Source organism: Mastomys coucha, unplaced genomic scaffold, assembly GCF_008632895.1.
Source record: "Mastomys coucha isolate ucsf_1 unplaced genomic scaffold, UCSF_Mcou_1 pScaffold20, whole genome shotgun sequence".
In the NCBI taxonomy this organism is placed as follows: domain Eukaryota; kingdom Metazoa; phylum Chordata; class Mammalia; order Rodentia; family Muridae; genus Mastomys; species Mastomys coucha.
In genome coordinates, this window is record NW_022196903.1 from 111,863,805 (window position 1) to 111,883,350 (window position 19,546).

The window sequence follows — 19,546 nt, forward strand, 5'->3', positions numbered from 1 at the left end:
GGCAATTCCATTCTTAAACTGACTTGGGATATCCTCAACTTTTCTCTCTTGTGTCCCATATTTTGTCTGTCAGCAATGACGTCACCTTGAATTCTGACCTTACTTCTCCATCATCTCCAGGGAGTCCCCTCTCGGCTAGCCACTGCCCTGGTGGCCTCCATTCCATTTTGCACATGGTGACCACAGGGATGCCATTAAATGCTTGACAGACTTATCACTTCTCTTCTCAAACACTCCAGTGGCTGCTTGGCTTCCTTCTAGCTCAGATCCAGGTTCTCATGTCAACAAATCACACGGTCTTCTCCCACTTCCCTTGGCATCGTCTCCACCACTTTCTGTTTCGCCTCTGCCCCTGAGAGCCACCTACATGGGCCTCCTTTCTGTTCTTGGATGCAGCAGTCATGCTCCTCCTTTTCCATCTTCCTAGAAGGATCCCTTCCCAAATAGCTGTACACTTCCATTATTAGATCTTTATTTAGATACCACCTTCTTATTAGAGAATGCATGACCACCTCACCCACCACCACCACCTCTCAACACTTGCCACTCTCACATACTATTTAATCTGTTCTCCACCCAACTCCACCCCATTACAATAGAACTTCTACAAAGGCAGGGGGGGTTAACTAATTTATTCATTGTTATTTCAGCAGTGCCAACAACAATGCTTGGAAGACCTTTGATTTATGGATGGCAGGGTGGATGATAAGAATAACTGGAGTCTGTTTATATAGAGTTAACTGTTTATACAGAGTTTACTTATTTTTCCTCTAATTTTTTAAGGGAAGGTTTCCCAACTAAATGTTCTCTCGCTTATATTTTCCAACCTCTAATTCTTATCCCTCTCGATGGTTTTGTGCCTCCTCTTAGGAAAGTTGACTGATGGATCCACTTAGGTTTGTTCAGCTCCTGCAGAATGATGTGTCACTGAGTTGTCCCCACAATGCAGCCAGCATTGCCTCCAAGTGACTCACACTAGTGGCTCATGGTCTGCACTGAAAGGGATGGATGCCAGCTGGGGCATTAACATGCTTGTGCAGCAAGCACTTATAATCCCAGTGACGAGGAAGTAGAGGGAGGCAGAGCCTTAGCTCTCTGGCTAACCAGGCTCATAAAGCAACCCCAGGTCCCAGTGAAAGACCCTGTCTTTTGGGTCCCTAGGGACGGTATCCAAGATTGACCCCTGTCCTCCATATGCATGTAATGGTACATGTATGCATCCACACACAGGATACATATACTTTTCATTCACATGCAGACATACACAGTTTCTTACACACACACACACACACACACACACACACACACACACACACACACACATCTTTGTTTCTGACCTGAAAAGAACTAGAAAAATTCCATAGCGTAATCTTTAGACATTTCAAAAACTAGAGCTACACTAGTTAAACACAAGCATTTCTTCTCTTGCATGTGTTTCAAAGGGCAAATGAAGAAGTAAATCCTAAAGAGAAGAATATAGTTTCCAAGCCACAGAATTGCCTTTTTGTCAAGTAAATTATATATAAATAGTAAACTGTATATAAACCTAGAATCCAGCTCATCTCTTCATCCATCCACAGACCCAGTGAACTAAAGGTCTTCCTTGAATTCAATAATGAAATTACACTTCCTCCATGTCTATTTGGAATCCTGTGAATTCACTCCATCTTTGTCCTTGAGTTCCACATTTCCTTTTTTCACATGTGAACTCTTTACTTTTCATTTCTGGCTTTGTTGGATCTTTGTTATTTGCCCCCTTCCCTGGAATAGCCCCTCCCACATTACCGTTTATGTAGGATCTAGAATCCCTCCTCCAGTCTTCTTAGGACAGGGCTGACTAGGGACAGGAAGCCATCTCCAAATGTCCCTCCAGACATGATGAAGCGGTATGGAGGAGAAATCTCCAGAGTCTAACTCTCAATGAATGCTTCGGCTTCCACAAACCTTGGCTGTGAGCAGGTACTGAATGAGCCTGATAGTGCAATCTGCTCCAACAGCCAGGTATGTGCCATGCTTCGAGCTTTCCTTGGAATTCACTCATATAATGGATGAGATGGAGAAGTAGCCTGTGTTCTTCGGAAGTTCTTAATTTAACAGGGAACAACATAACCATTCGCCCCTGTGAATGGCAACTGGCTGTGAAGTAAGTAGTGCCTATTGGCCATTTCTGCATGACACATACCCACAAAATGTTTATCATAATTAATCCTGAGCCAGGACTTCCAACCGTCTATAAGCTCCTCTGTGACTCACAGGCCAACTAGCTTCTTTAGTACTCTACCCAATCCCACAAACTAATCAACTACCATGCTGCTCCATTGACAAGACAACCGAAGCTGCTGTGTGTTTTCCCAGAAAACCCCTCAGAGGCATCATAGTTCATTGAAATAATCTATCAATGGCCCAATCTTCCAGCTTGCAAAACTACTTAGTGGAGCATGAAGGCGTCCTTGGGTTATTAAAGTGTGTTGTTACCAGTCCCTTGCTGTTTATGTGTTTTAATTTTGTCTTTGCACCTTGAGCAGAGCTATCAGGAAGGGAGCAGTTGATAGATTTATTGCACCAGTCTTTGGAGCAAGAGAGCAGAGTCTGCTCGCACCTTTGGCTGTCTTCTACCTCCACCTGCTCTTCTGATGTTGGCAGACTCTCTTCCTGAGTCCCTCTCTACTTAGAGGCAGATTTTGTCTTGTTACTCTGACCCACAATGGTTCCCTGTGCTAGGTGCTCAATATTCAAGATTTGTTTTCAAAGCATGCTGCTTGATAGGACAGAAAAGCAACTATTCAAACAAGCAAAATGCAAGACAAATGCTGAGCCCAGAGTAGGAAGAGCATTAGATCCACGAAGATCAGGGTCACGGGAAACAGGAGCAGCCTTAGCGCTAACCCAAAGGTTCTGAGACTCACATGAGAATCATCTTCTCTGGTCAACTTGCCCTTGGGCTCTTAAGTTTAGACCAGAGCCCAAGTGTTTGCATTTCAAACAAGTTTGAGCTGCTACCACTGGTCCAGGGATCCCACTTTGAAAACTACTGGGACAATCAGAATAAAGTTTGACTTTCCATGACTTGTTATAAACAGTTACAGTCACCTGCTGCTCCCATTTGTATCCTGATGGTATGCTTTCTGGTAGCCTGCTTTCAGAAAACCCAGAGGAAAGGATTTGGCTCTGTGTCTATAATCTAAATGGATTCAGTGGAATTCCTCTGCATTTCCTCTGATGTTCCCAGAAGCACTGTCTCAGGCGATAAGTTAAGTTACCTACTCAATGAGAAATCTTGACTCTATTCCCTTAGAAAATTGGAGCGGGTGGGGGGGAGGGGGCAGAATCTGGAAGACCTCTGCCAGTGTGGAAAGAATCCAGGTACACATCTTTCCAAGAAGCTGGCTAGTGGAAACTGGTCCCAAGGAAGAGGAACAGGATGATTGGCCCCACCTTAAAAGCCCACAGGAGAGGCATGCTTCTCTCGCCTTAGCACAAACACAACTATGTTTTCAGGGCGAAGTTTCTAAACGGAATATGAGGTTGTCTACAGTAGTGGGCGGTCATTTCCCATCTGACTAATTCCCATGAGCAGCAAATGGCAGCCACCATTGAGAAGGATGTTCTTCTCGTGAACGTCAACCAGAAGAAAGGTTGGTGTAAAACACCGTCTCCTGACTCTGCTCTCCCCATCCCAAACCCCAGCTGAAGGGGAGATGTCTGCTCACTGTTTCGAGGCTTGTCTTCGTCCATGCCCTCATCCTCGTTCTCGGGGTCAATGTCTTCTGCCTGGGTGATCCAGTCCAGGTAGCCTTTGAGATCTTCTTCTAGCTGCTGCTTCTCTCGGAGCTTCTGGAAATCTCCTCGGGCTTTGGCTTTTTCCCTCTCTTTGGAAAACTCCCTGGTGTGAGAGGGAGGGGTGGGGGCAGGGCGGCACAGAAGGATTAGCCAGGAGGGAAGATGGAGAGAAAGGAAGACAAGGCAGGTATTAATGCTTTGTGTAGAGAACCCCATCCAGGTCATTTCCTTTCTGCAAACTGCTATCTCCACCACCCAGTTCTGTCCTCACTTACACAAGAAGGGGGAGCCCCGTGAGCATACACTTGACCCAGGCCAGGAAAATCTAAGAGGGTGAAGGCTGTTAATTTAGTTTCTAGATCATCCTAGGCTTTGTCTGTGAGTAACAGCTGTTCTTCAAGGATAGGGAAACCCTTCCAGACAGTCACTCTAACGGCCCTCTACAACAGCAAGGAAACATGTGTCACCCAGGATTAGGCGACACCTTTTAAAAGAAATGACAACTTATCTTCAAATGACACAGATTACTCAGACCCAGTGGTGACAGAGCCCACTTAACTTATACTGGGTCTCAGAGCCAATAGATAATGCCTCCTTTTCCCAACTCTGGCTTCAGCGAAGTCTCCTTGATAGTAGATAACAGCCAAGTTTGGAATATTTACACCCTGAAAACCAGCCAGTGTGATTGACCAGGGCATTCCCCACCCCAAAGGCGGAGGGTAAATATTTGCCAGTACCTCTCACTGTCTAGGGACCCAGGAGGTTTGAGCTCCTCAGTCTCTGTTCTCAGGGCTACAGTTCCTTCTACTGTTCTTAGCATGCCTGGAGGGAGCTCAACCCACATGAATTTCCTGTAAGGATTCCAAACACAAGAAAATGCCCTGGGGCCTGCCTTTTGCCTGCCTATCCAGCATAGAAAAATATGTAAAAAAACGACAATGGTGTCACAGTTGTGGCCGTTTAAAGGGATAATCAGCAGACACTGCCGTTTTTCAAGGACTTGCTGGAAGAAGGAAACAGAGGAGCCTTGGCAGAAACCAGCCCCTTCTTCTCATGGGTGGCAAGAGAATTCGATTTGCTTGGTTTTGGTTTGTTTTGTTTGACCTATCAAAAATGGGCTCGTTGGTTAGTAGGGTGGGGTGGGGTAGATGGGTGGAGTGTGCATGTGAATTTTCTGGTGTCTTGACTAATCCCTGGACCATGGCTCCTGCGTTTCTTCTCGGTTAGAACCTGATTCAGGTCAACAGGCTATGGAAATGGACTCATCAGAGCTTCATGCACAAGTGCAGTACTGTAGAGGAAAGGCACCTTGAGGGGAATCATGTCACCAGTAAAACCTCCAGGGACAGAAGGCTCATTGAAGCCCGGTGTCCTATGTGGGGGGGCTCTGTGACCAGATAACCACCTGCCTAGTGGTTGCATTTTGCCTATGGAGTTTGGCAGAGCTGGGGATTTAGCAATCACCACTGTGGTAAAATGGGGCAGAGACCTGGGAGGAGCCTAGGGGATGGTTTAATTTCCAGAACGGGGGCTCTCAAGTGAGTGAGTCTTCTTCAACTACCTCCTGAACGACGCTCTGGTTTGGATTGAATTTTCTTCTCAAATCTGATTGAATCCAATTATAATCGGATTGAACTTGCTGTTTTGTGGGCTTCCTGCCAGCCAGTGGGTACTTTTACTTCCTTCCGAGGAAGTTGGATGCTAGGAGAAGAGGCGCTGGATTGACAGATCACAGGGAAGGTAGGAACCGGCTTGGTTCTTCTCATCCCGCTTTTGTTACTGGGGTGGACATATGGGAAGATGCCAGCCCCCGTTTGCCTTGCCTCCTTACCTTACATATGGTGAAGCCTCCCCCGCTGTGACCTTACTCCCTAGAGACAGTAGATTCGTAGTGCACCTCTCTCCCTATGCAAATAAACTCCCTAAAATGTACCTGGAGTCTTTCTGCAGTACCTGGAGTCTTTCCTGCAGTCTTTCTGCCTACACCCACATGCTTTCTTGTCCCTTTCCTCTGGAGTGGGTTTGAGTGAGTTTCAAAGGCATAAAGTTGCTAAGGGAGTCCTTTAGCTCTTCTGGATAATTTCTCAGAGTTCAAGCTCTGGTTATAAGACACCCACTATCCTTCTTACAGAGCTGGAAGAACAGGTCTGGACTGGGCTGCAGTTAGGCGGGGAAGCTCGCTGTTCACACCTGCAGACTCATGGGAAATCCTAAACAGTCACGGGGACTAAAGGGGAAGGGACGGCTATATTGTATGCTTCTATGTGACCTGCCTGCTTTTGCTCCTGTAGAGGAAGGACATGCTGTGGCGGGAGGGCTGGAAAACATGCCTTGGGAGCAAGGTAACATGGTGCTTCGATAGTACCATGGGCAGGGACTCGGCCACATGGGCTGCACGGAAACCATGGGTATCAGCTCCTGGTTCTCTTTCCTTTCCTGGATGCCTGCCATGTGCTTGTTCTTGAGACTGGGCTAATGAAGACATGGAACCCCGGTCTGATAGGCTGTACCCAACCCAGAGGCCAGAGCCAGCAAGACAATCAGTCACTACTGTGGAATTTGTCACAAGGCAGGAGTGCATCTGTCACTAGCAAAATGGCCAAGATAAAATATGGGAGGAGGGGTGGTCAGTGCTCACTATGTAAGGCAGGCAAGAGGATGTGGGTGGGACGAATCACTCTGACCATGGGATATTAGGTCCTCTGAAAATCAATACTGAAGAGAGATAAATGATAACTCTGTCATTACTGGGTTTGCAACCCCCAAATCAATATTCATGGCACTCTTATACTCATGTATGAATAGGCATGTAATGACAAAACAAAAGCAAAACAAAAACATGTCACCTGCTTCCTGCTAAGTTCAGACAAGGTGAGACGCTCTCCCTAACTCAGTTCTCATAACATAGCAAATGTCTTTATTTATGGTCAGTCTATTTACTGGCATTTTGTTGTTGTTGTATTTTGGGGCTATTGATTAGAGATTTCACTGATTAAATGGCCTCAAGCATAGCTCTATGGAGTGAAAGGCTATGCTGTGTCTTGGAGAGAAAATGTGTGTTAGATTAAGCTCACACCGGCATGAGTTGCAGGGCTGATGGTTGTGAGTCTAATGTTAACAAATGGGTGATAGTTACTAAACAAGTTGTGCTCAGAAACACACATAGGGCTCCATCTTAATTGGTTGCCATATGTGACCGGATACTTATTAGCAGGAATCTAACTCTGTAACTTGCATCGTTGATCAGTATTCACCGATGCAGTGAGATTTGACAGAGTGAAACCACTGAAGGATGAGGATCAAGTCTGTGTAGTCACCTCTTCTGCTGCCGCCACAGCATGTGGGGAGTCCTCAGTCTGGACGCTCTGTCTTAACAGCACGGTCCAGGTATACTCTCAGGCTGGAACTCTCCCACCCATCAGGGACTCTGCTTCCTGATGTGAAAAATGCCCAGCTATGAGATTCTAGGTACAGGCTCATCCACAGGCCCAGATTTCAGAGTCCATCCTTCCACTCCCTGACCCACAGCCTCAAATGTAATTTGAGTCTCATAGTCATTGTTTGGATTCTAATAGGCTGGAGACTGAAATTTCTGGAGGAGAAAGTAATTCTAATCCAATTGTTACCTATACCGATGCCAGACCTGTGCCTTGCATAGGGTGAATATGGCGGTCACTACATAACATGGAAGATTTTTGAAAAGAGTCTAAGATCTGTGTGTCCTTCATACAGTGTATTTTAGGTGACCTTGTCAGAACGAAGGCCTTCTGAATATGTGAGGATTGTAGATAAAGAATGCAGAACCCTCAGGTAACCGAATTCTTGGAGTTTCTTCATTTACAATAGAAACTGTATGGGATGGGATACCATCTCTGCTCTGAGCAGAGCACAGGGGGCACACGTTAGCCTCTCCTAGCTGACAAAAGAACATAATTTGTGACGATGATGAGCTACTTTATTGAGCTCTAGCAGTGTTATTTTTAATTGATGGATGTTGGGTTCACACCTCAGTCCTCCAGTCACAGAATACTTCACAGCCGCTGTTGAAATGCCTCTGCTCTCTGGGCCCATGAAGCTCTGCAGAGTTTCCAATTCTTCCGTTGAACCACAGGCCCCACTGGGCCAGCCAGGCAGCATTCCCCAGCCTTTCTGTTCCCTGTCTGTGTCCAGAAGCTTGTAGACTGCTTCTACTACACCTCCCCTTCACCCCTTCCACCTCTCTAGTGTCTGATCTCCGCTTCCCACTTCCTCCCGCAACTGTAGAAGTCACAAGAAGAGGCTGTGGATTGATGCTGCTCTGGCCCAGCCTTCCATCCTTCAAACTCTTCCATTGGAATGGATGCAGCTTCCTCATTTAATCCTCAGTCTTTTCTTCTGTGAAGTGGAAACATGAGTAGCTTCTAGCTCATGAAGCTGTCATGAACACTAAATAAACTAACATGAGATATGCAGAGCACAGGCCTTGACACAGTACGGGCAGACTGTTCGTGCAATCCTTGGGATAGCGCTTTCATGGCTGTAAGACTTCTTCAATATTCTGGAAGGTTGGTCTAACTGGAGTCTAGCTGACGAATGAATGGGTTTCCCCCAAGCATTTGAGGTTAACTATTACACTGTTGTCCTAATTAATCAATATGCCAACTTCAAAACCATCACCAGTATGGTCAACCAACAGGAGCTTGTTTCCAGGTTTGTCACTGCACAGCTTAGAGGCAGTGCACTCAGAGTCATTGGCCCTTGACAAAAGCCAGAAGGGGTGGGCAACTGCTTACAGATGCATGGCTGGCTGGGCAAAGTGTCCATCAATGTTTCTGGAGCTGCCAGAAGCATGCTGCAACTTTGAGGATGCTCAGGTGCTAGAAGGCCCCAGGACAGACCAACTGAGCTCTGGTTTACAGGCGCAGGGGCTAGAGTCCTTATATTCCTGTCCCACATCAACAGAATGTTCTGAAAACCATTAAGCATCAAAACATTGGTTTACGCACGTCTATCTAAACATTTGACTTAAGTGAGACCATGGTGTCATTTCAAAATGGTCTTTCGTCAGCATCAGCAGCTGCTCCTTTGACATCTCTGACTTGACACCTGCAGGTTGGCCATGCCTCTGGGAGACAGGGACAGCTGTGGGATTAAAACGGAGCCTTTGGAGTCTGGTTCTCACTTTCCATACTGGATTCCTACATGCTAAGATTCGGTTCCTAACATCTGAGGGAAGTAAATGGAATTTAGGTTTCGTGTGTGTGTGTGTGTGTGTGTGTGTGTGTGTGTGTGTGTGTGTGTGTATGTATGTCTATGTATGTATAAATATATTCCTACACTATAACCAGACTTATTCAATGCAGAGCTAGCAGGCAGTGATAAGAAAACAGGATCCAAACTAAGCCTTCAGGCCCAAGTCTGCTGATTGCCAGAAAAGTGACATGTCTTGGCTCAAGTTACTCATCTTTAAAAGTCAAAGTAGTCACTGTGCAGCCAGCGCTGCTGCTGAGCGCGGACTGAAAACTAGTCCCGTGCCTAATATCCTACATGGACATTTTTGTTCATTCTACAGCGACAGCCACCTGTGAGTTGATGTGATCTTCATTTTTTTTTTGACATGGAAAACAAAGATTTAAAAAGATGAGGTTGCCAGATATTGTGCACCCAGCAAACACAGAGCTAGGATAGCCACATTTTGGTCTTGAAGGGGGCTAATGAGTTTGACTCTTTTCCAGTGCTATCAGTGAGATTCATGTATAAACAATGGGCCATTTTCTTGTGTTGGAAGATAAGAACAACCCCTCCCACCCCACCGTAACCTCCAGGCAGCTAACTGGGAGCTTATATATGACTCCATCTCCTGCTTGTAGCAGACTGAACCCCATGCCCTGACCATGGTGGGGATAGAACCCTGCCCGGTCTGCACTGAAAGCAGCCTCCTTCCTTCCTCCTGAACTGTCCCCCAGCAAGAACTCCCTCAGTGCCCAGGAAAACAGTCGACCCATCCAAGCAGAGCGGAAACAGATCCCCCACCTCCCTCTATACCAAAGTCGGTAGGCGAGTCCCCTAGAGAGGGCCAGAAGGTCACCAGGAGCATTTAAGTGTCAGGTCTTGGCATGGCTGGCATGAGCTAGTGAAAAATGGGTAGCTGAGGAGACACCCAGGTCTCTGTGGTGAGAAGGTAGCCATCCTTGGGGCTCGATGTCCCAGCCACGACTCATTCTTTTACTTCAGATTGCATCTGAGCCATGGCTAAAAACAGGTAGGTTTGTGTCTGTGGCCATCTAAATAAATTTAAAGGAAAATGAATTATGCCTCATCTCTAACCTCATAACCTGTGGCTTTAAGTAGTTGAGTGTCCTTCACTTTCAGAAAAGTAAACAACAACGATAGGCTGTTTGACCTTGCAATGAGAATTACACTTTTAGTCTATATTTGTTTGCACATATATGTATGTAAATACACACACATACACACACACACACATAGACATACAGTCATGGAGTTTTGTCTGTCTTTGGTTTTGACAGTGCTGGGATGGAACACAGAGAGTGTCCATGCGAGGCAAATACCTTACCACTGGGCTATCCTACCATATCTATTCGTATTTTAAACCAAACTCTTCCTTCTCTGGCCTGTGGACTCAATAAAAGTGATTTAAAGTCTGTATTCACCTGAGGATGATAGCTACCTCATGAGCTCAAGCCAGTGTTTATTTCCAAGGGCACTGCGAGGGCTGTGTGTGCACGGGGAACCTTCTTTCAGATTCCTGCTGTGAAGTTATCCCCACTCAAGGCTCTTTCTGTGCTGCTGCTCCTCAGGCTGAGTGAGTATGGCCCAATGGGAAGCAGCCTGCCTCCCTGGGGGCTGGGAAGGTCTTGGTGTGTGTGGTGGGATCTGGGTAGAACCAGGTGTCTCTGATGAGTTACCTCCCATCCATCGGACCCACCTCACAGTCAGGCCAAAGACCTTCACTTCAAGGCTCCCGAGTGACCCTTGATCCCAGGTTCACCAGAGCCAGAAACAGAAGAGTGCCAGGAATAGCAGAGAGAATAAAATACAAATTAATGGAAAAATCAAGACCATTTCCTTGGTCCTGCTTACCCGCTAAGAACACCGAGAACCAAGTTAAGTACAAAAAATGACCCTATGATGATTAGTGTTACAAAATAGATCCAGGGCCAGTCCCTTCCTACGGCATCATTGACCTGGAAGAATGGAATGATAGTTAGTCAGGCACACATAGCAACCGAGCACGGCCAAGCGCCAACCACTGGCTCCCCAGCGCTGAGCTGAGCAGCGTGGGACCCGGGATCCTCAAGGTGCAACTCAGAGGCTAAAGTGCCCGTGCAGCCAATGGTCAGAATCTGTTCTTGGATGGAGATTTTTTTTCCTGTTTTCCTGGGCCTGTTAGGGTCCTGTCTCTGAGGATTCTGCATTGAACGCAGTGGAACCTGGGACCTTGCTCGGCTGCATTGTAAAGAGGACACAGAAGTGGTCAGCTTACCCGCTCAAAACACCGAGAACCAGATTTAGAACGAAAAAGGATCCAAAGATGACCAGACTGACAAAATACACCCAGGGCAACTCATAGCCCATAGCGTCTTGCATCTGGAAAGATGAGGGAGAATTAGGACAGAGCAAGCAAAGTGAAGGGCAAGACAGACAGACAGGTAGGGAGTGCGAACAGATCCACAGGAGGCATAAGTGCTCATCTGGGCTTTCGTTAAGGGGACCAGGAGCTGCCACTGTCTTTGGCTTCATCCCTATGCAAAATCCTTCCCTGCAATCTTGGCCTAAGCAGCAGAGTCTAGGGAGGTGGCGTGGGGGTCTTGCTTGCTCCTAACTTCTGTTCTATTTTCTGGAAAAGAAAGTTTTCCAGGGCTTTTCCTACACACTTGTCTAGGAAGGTAGGTCGCCTTTTTTCCCCCCAATCCTGGAATGGGCTTAGCCCATGTGGGTTTTGTGGCCATTAAATCTTAAGATGTACCCTGAGCTGGTCTGACCTTAGGCTGTGAAAAGGCTCTTTCTTCCTAGAGTCTAGGCAATAGAGGGCTTGACCTCAGTGCCTCACAAGCAGATGGGCCAGGAAAGGAACTACTCTCCTGGCTTATGTGTCAGAGAAGGGGCCTCGTCACTGACACCACAGCCTAGATGGAAGAGGCACTCGGCCTGTAACTACTGGACTGATGAGGACACTCTACAGCAAGTCACAGGCCCCTGGAGGAACTGGAGGCCATGAGAGCCAAAACTGGTCCCTCTGGGTTAAGGGGACTTTGCTATGAGCATTTCTCTAGAACTCCCTGTCCACTGACTCCCATCCTCTCCCTTCAGTGGCTGACAGACATTCCTTACACTTCAAGCAGGAAGGAGTGTGAAGTCACAGGACAGCATTTCGATTAAAGAAGAAATACATTCTAATTCAGCTCCTCAAATCTTCTACTTCTGACATTTTCCAAGCACTGAACACACTTCACTTCTGGTTGGGTAAACCTAGCTTATAAAATTCTAGATTCTAAAGGTACCGGCTTCCTGATCGACTTTCATCAGACCTTCTCTCTGTCTCTGTCTCTGTCTCTCCCTCCCTTACCCCCTTCCTCCTCTCCCCTCCTCTTTTTTTTGTGTAGCCCTGGCTGTCCTGGAACTCACTCTGTAGACCAGGCTGGTCTTGAATTCAGAAATCTGCCTGCCTCTGCCTCCCAAATGCTGGGATTAAAGGTGTGCACTACCATTGCCCAGCCAGACATTCTCCTCAAAGGGTGTCTTCAACCACCAGCATCATCAGGTGCTTGTTTAGAAATGCCACGCTTCATCTTACCCCAGAGCTCTGGCCTTTTCAACCCACTTTACAAGCACTACAGGCTGACTGGATGTGGAATCCATGGCAGAGTTTGCGGACCCTGTTCGGTATCATTATCTTCATGCAACCAATTTTATATGGAAGGATATGATTGTGCATCTTCAGTACACTGGGCCCTAAGATGGCCAACACTAGAATAATTGGTGACAACCAATTAAATAGATCCCTGGGTCTCTTCTTCAAGCCTGGGAGTTCAGTGTAGTTCGTTCATCTGCATTATGATTGTAGTCATGGACACCCCAAGTGATTTTCCTGAGGCATAATTTGACAACTGCTGCTTCAGTGTGGTTTCTACATTTGACCTCTATGGAGTTATAGACGTGTTGTTCTCTGTGTGATCGGACTAAAGATAGAGAAGTACTCAGAGACCTGTGCTCCGTCCGAAGGGCTTGCTGTTTTAGTTAGAGATCTTGTATAAGAATTGTGTTGTCCCATTGGTTTGAACTGAGCTGGTGAGAGAGTTCCCCATGTATGTTGTCTGCACTGCAGGGCAATTCAATTTAACGCCTTGCTGACCGTTCCCATTCCTATGTGCCTTGCTCTAGTTTTCCATAGCATTTACCATACCACTTCCCGACTAGGTGGGTTCCTCATGGGTCACAATGGGTATCTACTGTCTTATAGGCTATAGCGTGGTTTCATGAGCATAGGCGGCTTGGGTTTGTTTGCATCCCTGGTGAATTCCATGTGCCAGGAGCAGTGGCTTGCATTTGATAGTTACTCAGGAAATGTCTGAGTTGGATTGATGAACGTAAGACTAGTCTCTGTACTATAAATAGGAAACCTTTGCTAGCTGGGGATGTATGTATATAAGTGTGTGTGTGTGTATGTGTGTGTGTGTGTGTGTGTGTATGTATGTATGCATGCATGCATATAAATGGTAAAGATGGGGTAGTGCATGCAGTTGTAGGAGAGAGTAAGTGAGGAGCAGGAAACAGAGAAGACTGCTGGATGAGGCTGCAGAAGCAAGGGCCATATCAGATAGAGCTCTGTGGCCTTTGCACACTGGGGTCACTGACAGCAGAGGGCGCTATGGAGCAGGAAGAAAGTCCAGGGTCCAAAGACCCTGTGGTAGCAGTAGCTAAACCCCAACCCCTCATGGACTTGGTCATTGTTAGAACCATGGACACAGCTGTAAAGCCTTCCTGGCCATGGAACAGGAGTGAAGGAAAGAGTAGAACATCCATCAAAGCAGGTGGATTCTGGTCTCAGGGTCCTTCCTGGACCAGGAGGAATCTGCTGAGCCCAAAGTGAGAGGGAAACCAGTCTGGTGGAAGTAGAACTAGCTGTTCAGTTTGTCTCTAGGCCAGGGAGAGGAAAGCAACAATGATCGACACAAGCAAGAAAGACAAAATAGGATTAGAGAGGAAAGGAACCATGTACCCAGCCATGAGGCTTTGCCATGCCAGGGCCTGGCCATGCCACTGTGACCTGGGGAGGAGCCGTCTGCCTGCTCACATAGCATCCATATTTATTCACCACGTGCTTGATGTGGGAATATATAAGATGTGGGTGTTTTGTTGGCCTTGAGATTACAGTAAAGCAACCCCAGCTGGGGTGCTAGGCAAGGGAGGGAGTCTGGGGGAACCTGGATTTTAAGCAATGAGCATCTTTCTGTCTATCCTTCTTCAGTTACTGTTAGCATAGGTCAGAAGCAGAAGTCGGTTCTTCCTTTTCTTACAAGTCAGTGGTTCTCAACCTGTGAGTCACAACCGGGACTGAGCAATCTTTTCACAGAGGTTGCCTAAGACCATGGGAAAACACAGATATGTACATTATGATTCATTACAGTAACACAATTACAATTGTGAAGTAGCAACAAAATAATTTTATGGTTGGGGGGTCACCACAACATGGAGAACTGTATTAAAGGGTCTCATGGCATCATGGAGGTTGAGAACCACTGCTCTCAGCACTGTTGTCATGTTTAGGGAGAGCGTGGAGAGCAGGCAAAGCTGGTGAGGATGATAGACTCTCACCAGAAAACAGGCAGACAGACACACAACTCTGGGTGCCATCCAGCAGTGTGCCACCCCCGAGAGCCCACACCCAGCTTCTGTATTACTAAGCTACCCTAATAACTTTTGTGGCTTGGGCTACATCAACCCCAAAGGACAGAAGGTAATCTGGTCTGTCATGAGCACTGTGCCTTCACTTATCCCATGGGACAGGTGGGAACAGAGGCTCCAGTGGGTGCCGGCATGTTCTCTGTAGCTGGGGTCTCAAGCAGAGCCTGGGCAGACAGCTAGGCAGAGGCAGAGCTAGTGGCCTCCTCTAGCTTCCTTAGAGTGGATTCCTTCCCCCAGAACAGTGCTCCAGGCAGGCCACACAAGCCCTTCTGCCTTGGAAGGTCCCTTAGGTTCTTGGTTAGCCTATGGGTCCTTTCCTCTGAGTCACATAGGACAAGATCGCTTAATTTCATCAAGGACTTCTGTGGCTAGAACTAGAGATCTGAAGACCACGGGTCCACAGAAAGCCAGGGCCAGAAAGAGGAAACTCAGGCTTTCCACACCCAATTCCATATTTCTGCTTTGGTCCCTTCCTTGGCTATGGGATAGGTATTCCAGGGGTTCAAGACAGGCAAAGACCAAGGGCATTTTCTGGGGGTCTTAAGCCATCATGCCTGAGCAGACAGCGGTCTGAAGAAAGCACCCTTTGCTCTTCCCTCTTGTTCCAGGCCACCTTCTTTCAGGGCAGACTGGGTGGAGAGTACACAATGGCTGCTTAGCTCTTAAGCAAGGTGATGCTGGAGTAATGTGATCATTATCTCCAACCTGGGGACTAGATTTACTCCAAAGAAAAGATTAATAAAGGCTTATCAAAAAGGGACCCAGCTTGCTGTCTCCCTTATCTGGTGATGCAAACACGGAAGGTCTTCTCAAGTCACTGGTAGAAGTTTTGGGGTCTGGGACAGCAGGAGCTCTACAGCTTCCCCAAAGAAGGCAGGGGGCATCCTGGTCCTCATGTCCGATGTCGGCACCATTCAGGACCCCAGACCTGAAACTATGTTGGCGCTTCCTTCGCTGACACAGACACAGAGCCTTTCTAGTTAATCAAGACTGGACAAAGAATACCAAAGACCCATCTGAAACTAGCATCTAACTGGGCGGAAGGGCCCCTGCCTTATACTTTCAAATCCACCAGAACCTCTTCTTTGAGGGGAGGGTGAAGCAAGTCCTCCACCATGAACATCTCAAGGCCTCTTTGATCCAAGCTAGCTTCTGGGAGTTTTCACATCATGTGTACCTTCCTCTTCTCACCACAAGCTCTGCAACTAAATGGTTCCCACAGGTACCAAGAGAGGCCATTTCCCATCCAGGACAAATGGCTCTTAATGACCTATGTTGCCTGGAACATAAATGTCCATCACAGGGGTCACAGGGTAAGAAGCAAGTTGAATCCTGCCCCAGCCCTGTGCACCTACTTGTTCTTTGCCAAAAATTCTCTAGGCAGCTGAAACAGTAAAAGGTTCAGTAGGTAGGAGAAAACCACTGGTCCTAACAGCTTGGCAAGCCAGCAAACAAAACTGCACATTCAAATGACTCCTGTAAGCAGATGGGCTGGGCTTCTGACCTCGTGGTGAGGGTATGAGCAGAGTGATATCCTGGTCTGATCACCATGTTGGGAACGGCTGACTCACAGTGGGAGGGGCTGCTAGCAGGTGTATGGTCCTAGGTGATGCCTGACACTGTATCCCAGCACAGCAAGCAAGAACACTGGGATGCCCAGTCCTTTCTTGGGTTTGTTAAGAAACTAAAACACAGTTTACTTCAACATCCAAAGCTGCTAATGAATGCTCTCCCAAGATAAGGGCATCTGTTCTCTGGTTCCTTGTCCAGCCTCGGTACTAAAATTCCCAGATCCCCCAGAGTGGTCTATTTCCTATACAACCCTGCAATTCTATCGGGAGTGGGGCATACTCCTTTGTAAATACTGCATGCCTTATATTCTGAACTCCTGGAAGGCAGGACTTATTCTTCTCTGTTCCCTACCCCATGCCATCCCCGCTTCTGAGAACATAAAAAAAATGTTTAATAAATATATATATTAAATTGAATTATTGGACTGCAAGAACTCATCTAACATGAGTAAAATGAATGAAGTGAGTGGATGGATGGATGGATGGATGGATGGATGAGTGAGCAAGCAGTGAAGGCTCTGAGAGATGCTCATTCTCTTCATTATTGTGTTTGTAACTCTCCATCAAATTGTTTAGGTAGCAGATTCTCTGTGTTAGGCAGTTATTTGGTTCAAAGGTTAAAAAATTCTCACATCTGAAAAAAGATAAGAAAAAAATCAATGGGAATGTTGCTTGGCCCTATATTCTTCCTTTGCTTTCTTGTTTCTTTCCTCCTCCTCCCCCTTCTTCTTCTTCTCTTCTTCTTCTCCTTCTCCTTCATCTTGCTTTATTTGTTTGTCTTACTTTTTACACTTGGGCATTCTGGGAATACATGGAGAGAGGCTTTGGTTTAAAGAGTGATTTCCTAAGAAAACTACATGGAAGCCTGAGTTTTAGCTTAGTTTCTTTTCTCTAGAAACTTCTATACAGCTGTTTAGATGTTTAAGATGAACCCAGTTCTGGGGGTTCTACTCATTGCTACATAAAGGAGTCTCCACTGCTGCTCTCTGGGCCCACTAGACGTTAACTGCACACCTGAGGGGAGATGTGCCCTTCTGAGAGGAAGACACACATTCACTGGAAACTAGCTTAAGACTGAGTTCAAACCCAGCAGAATCCCAGTAGCACTGTGGCCATTCAGCTCGTCCTAGTCTCAGAGCTTCAAACTCAAACCTGCATCCCAACAGCTCGGAGAACTTCCTCTGTGGACACTAAGTTCCTAGCCAGGGACTGGTGGAGGCAGCTCTGAGGATTTGTATACCTTTGATGCTAAAACATTTTGATATCTGAGTTTCTGGGTTAGTGATATAAGCCTAGAGTCGAGGAGGAGGACTGCCTAAGGGAAAGAAAGGAGCGAGAAGGAGAACAGGAAATAAAATGGCCATAGAAAGGTCAAAGTAATTAAAGGAATTGTCGGACAGCAGGAGCACTGAGCTAGGAGGTGCCTCCATCATGAATAACCAGTAGGAAGCACAGTATCTCTCCGTCTCTCTCTCTCTCTCTCTCTCTCTCTCTTCGTGTGTGTGTGTGTGTGTGTGTGTGTGTGTGTGTGTGTGTGTGTGCAACTTGTATATGTACACATGCACGCTCACACAATCTGTTTCAGAAGGATGCTGGGGATGTCAAAGTGAGGCACATCCCCAGACCCTGGAGCCCCTTCACCTCTGACAATTTTTCTGTCCCCAGCCTGAGCTCCATCACACCCCCGGGAAAGAAGGTACAACACAGCTGCTGAAAATTAGTAGTTACTGTTGTGTGATTCTGCACAGTCCCCACTCTGGCTGTCACTATGACAGCCTCTTAGGGTCACATCTGGCTGGTGTGGTATCAATGACTTATAGTGAGGGAGAGGGAGGGAATGATAAAAGAAGATCAGAAAGTACACCAGGGCCGTCAGCAAAGTAAATTATACATATTCCCCCAAGCCTGCACCTGCCCTCAGGGTGATGCTACAGCCGGCTTTCCCACAACGACTGAAGGCAGGAGCTGAGAGTCACAGGATGAGACTCTGGAGCCCAGCATCATATAGTCACATGGCCCCTGGTCCAAGGGTGGAAACTGCCTATTTGCAGAGACCTTTCTGTCCATGGCTCATCAGGGCAGAAAGTAATAGGTCCTTCGGGCAAAGCAGAAGGAATAGTTAGGGCCACCTAGGAAGGTGACCTGCTCTACTAAATAGAAGAATTTGCCTAACTAGAGAAAATCCAACTTCCATCTCATTTTCTTTCACACAACACACTATCAGCTTCTTATCAAGATCAAGCCTGAAAATGGTTCCCAATGTTTCACTTTAGTCTGAGGTCAATATAGATGGCAATCAGTGTTGCCCAGTGACAGGGTGTGAACACGCTAACCCTGCCATGGCACAGGCTTCGGTGTTACTCAGCTCAGAATCTTGTCTGTTCTACAGACAGAACTGGATCTTATGCATTACCAAATCCTCAGCATCTTAAGCATCCAGGCTCACGAGGACACTTGGTAAACATTAGCCGGGAACCAGGGAGAGGCAAGCTGAGAGCAGTCACTTAGAGAAAGGTACAAACTTCCCAGCAATACTGGACTCTGGCATGCTAACAGGCTGGGAAGAGAAAGGCTTTATGGGAGATGGTGCATGGAAACAGTGGGAAGTTGCATCTCCATGCAGTTACCAAGCTGCCTTAGATGCTGGGAGAAGTGAGCGCTTCTCTTGGCCTTGCTTCTCTTTCTGGCATGGGACAATCCCTTGCTTCCTTCTCACGCTTCCAGCTCTGGTTTGCAGACAGGAGTACACAGTCTCTTAAATGTTTTCACCAGGGCTAAATGGATTTGAGAAACTTGGGGATGATGATATTTTCAAGACTGGTTATCATGCTTTATTTGCCCAAATTCTGAAGAGCAAGACTGGATCCTGGCAAGTCATTTTTCATGCAGAGGTGGAAAACACCAACCACGAAGACGGTATTTTCCGTGGGCTTTTACAAATAATGGACCTGACTCTGCCAGCAGGAAGAGGGCTAGAATATGGTATGCATGTTTACCAGCTCTTCAAGGGCTCAAAGATGGCAAAGCAGGGGTGGCTAGCTAGAGCCTATGAGGGGCATTCTAAATATGCATTGTACAATAAGCAGAGCCTCTGGATAACACTGAGAGAGACTTTGATGGCGTGGTCTAATAGGTTAAGACTAAAGTGAGAGTTAAACATAAGAGCATGCCACAAGGCTACACAATTCAATACAAACCAGTTTTCTTTATAGCACCTCCTTTTAGATTAGCCCTGGCTTTCCTCTGTGTACTCTGCCTTAGCTCCCTTTTAGGTAATTTTAGGTCGT

The 19,546-nt window shown here is 46.8% G+C and overlaps 1 protein-coding gene across 36 annotated transcripts in view; it reads right to left on the reverse strand.

Annotated features, from left to right (window-relative positions):
• The window catches only part of Cacna1c (calcium voltage-gated channel subunit alpha1 C), a 529,265-nt gene that overhangs the window by 142,680 nt on the left and 367,039 nt on the right, over positions 1-19,546 (reverse strand). For 27 of the 36 annotated variants that reach the window (XM_031383153.1, XM_031383144.1, XM_031383150.1 and 24 more), the window contains exons 8-9: positions 10,864-10,967; positions 3,711-3,883 (exon numbers count right to left, since the gene is read on the reverse strand). In XM_031383153.1, the coding sequence (XP_031239013.1) occupies positions 3,711-3,883; positions 10,864-10,967 (277 nt within the window). Of the gene's footprint in view, positions 1-3,710; positions 3,884-10,863; positions 10,968-11,266; positions 11,371-19,546 lie in introns of all 36 variants that reach the window. The other 9 variants (XM_031383145.1, XM_031383146.1, XM_031383155.1 and 6 more) reach the window with 1 other exon arrangement.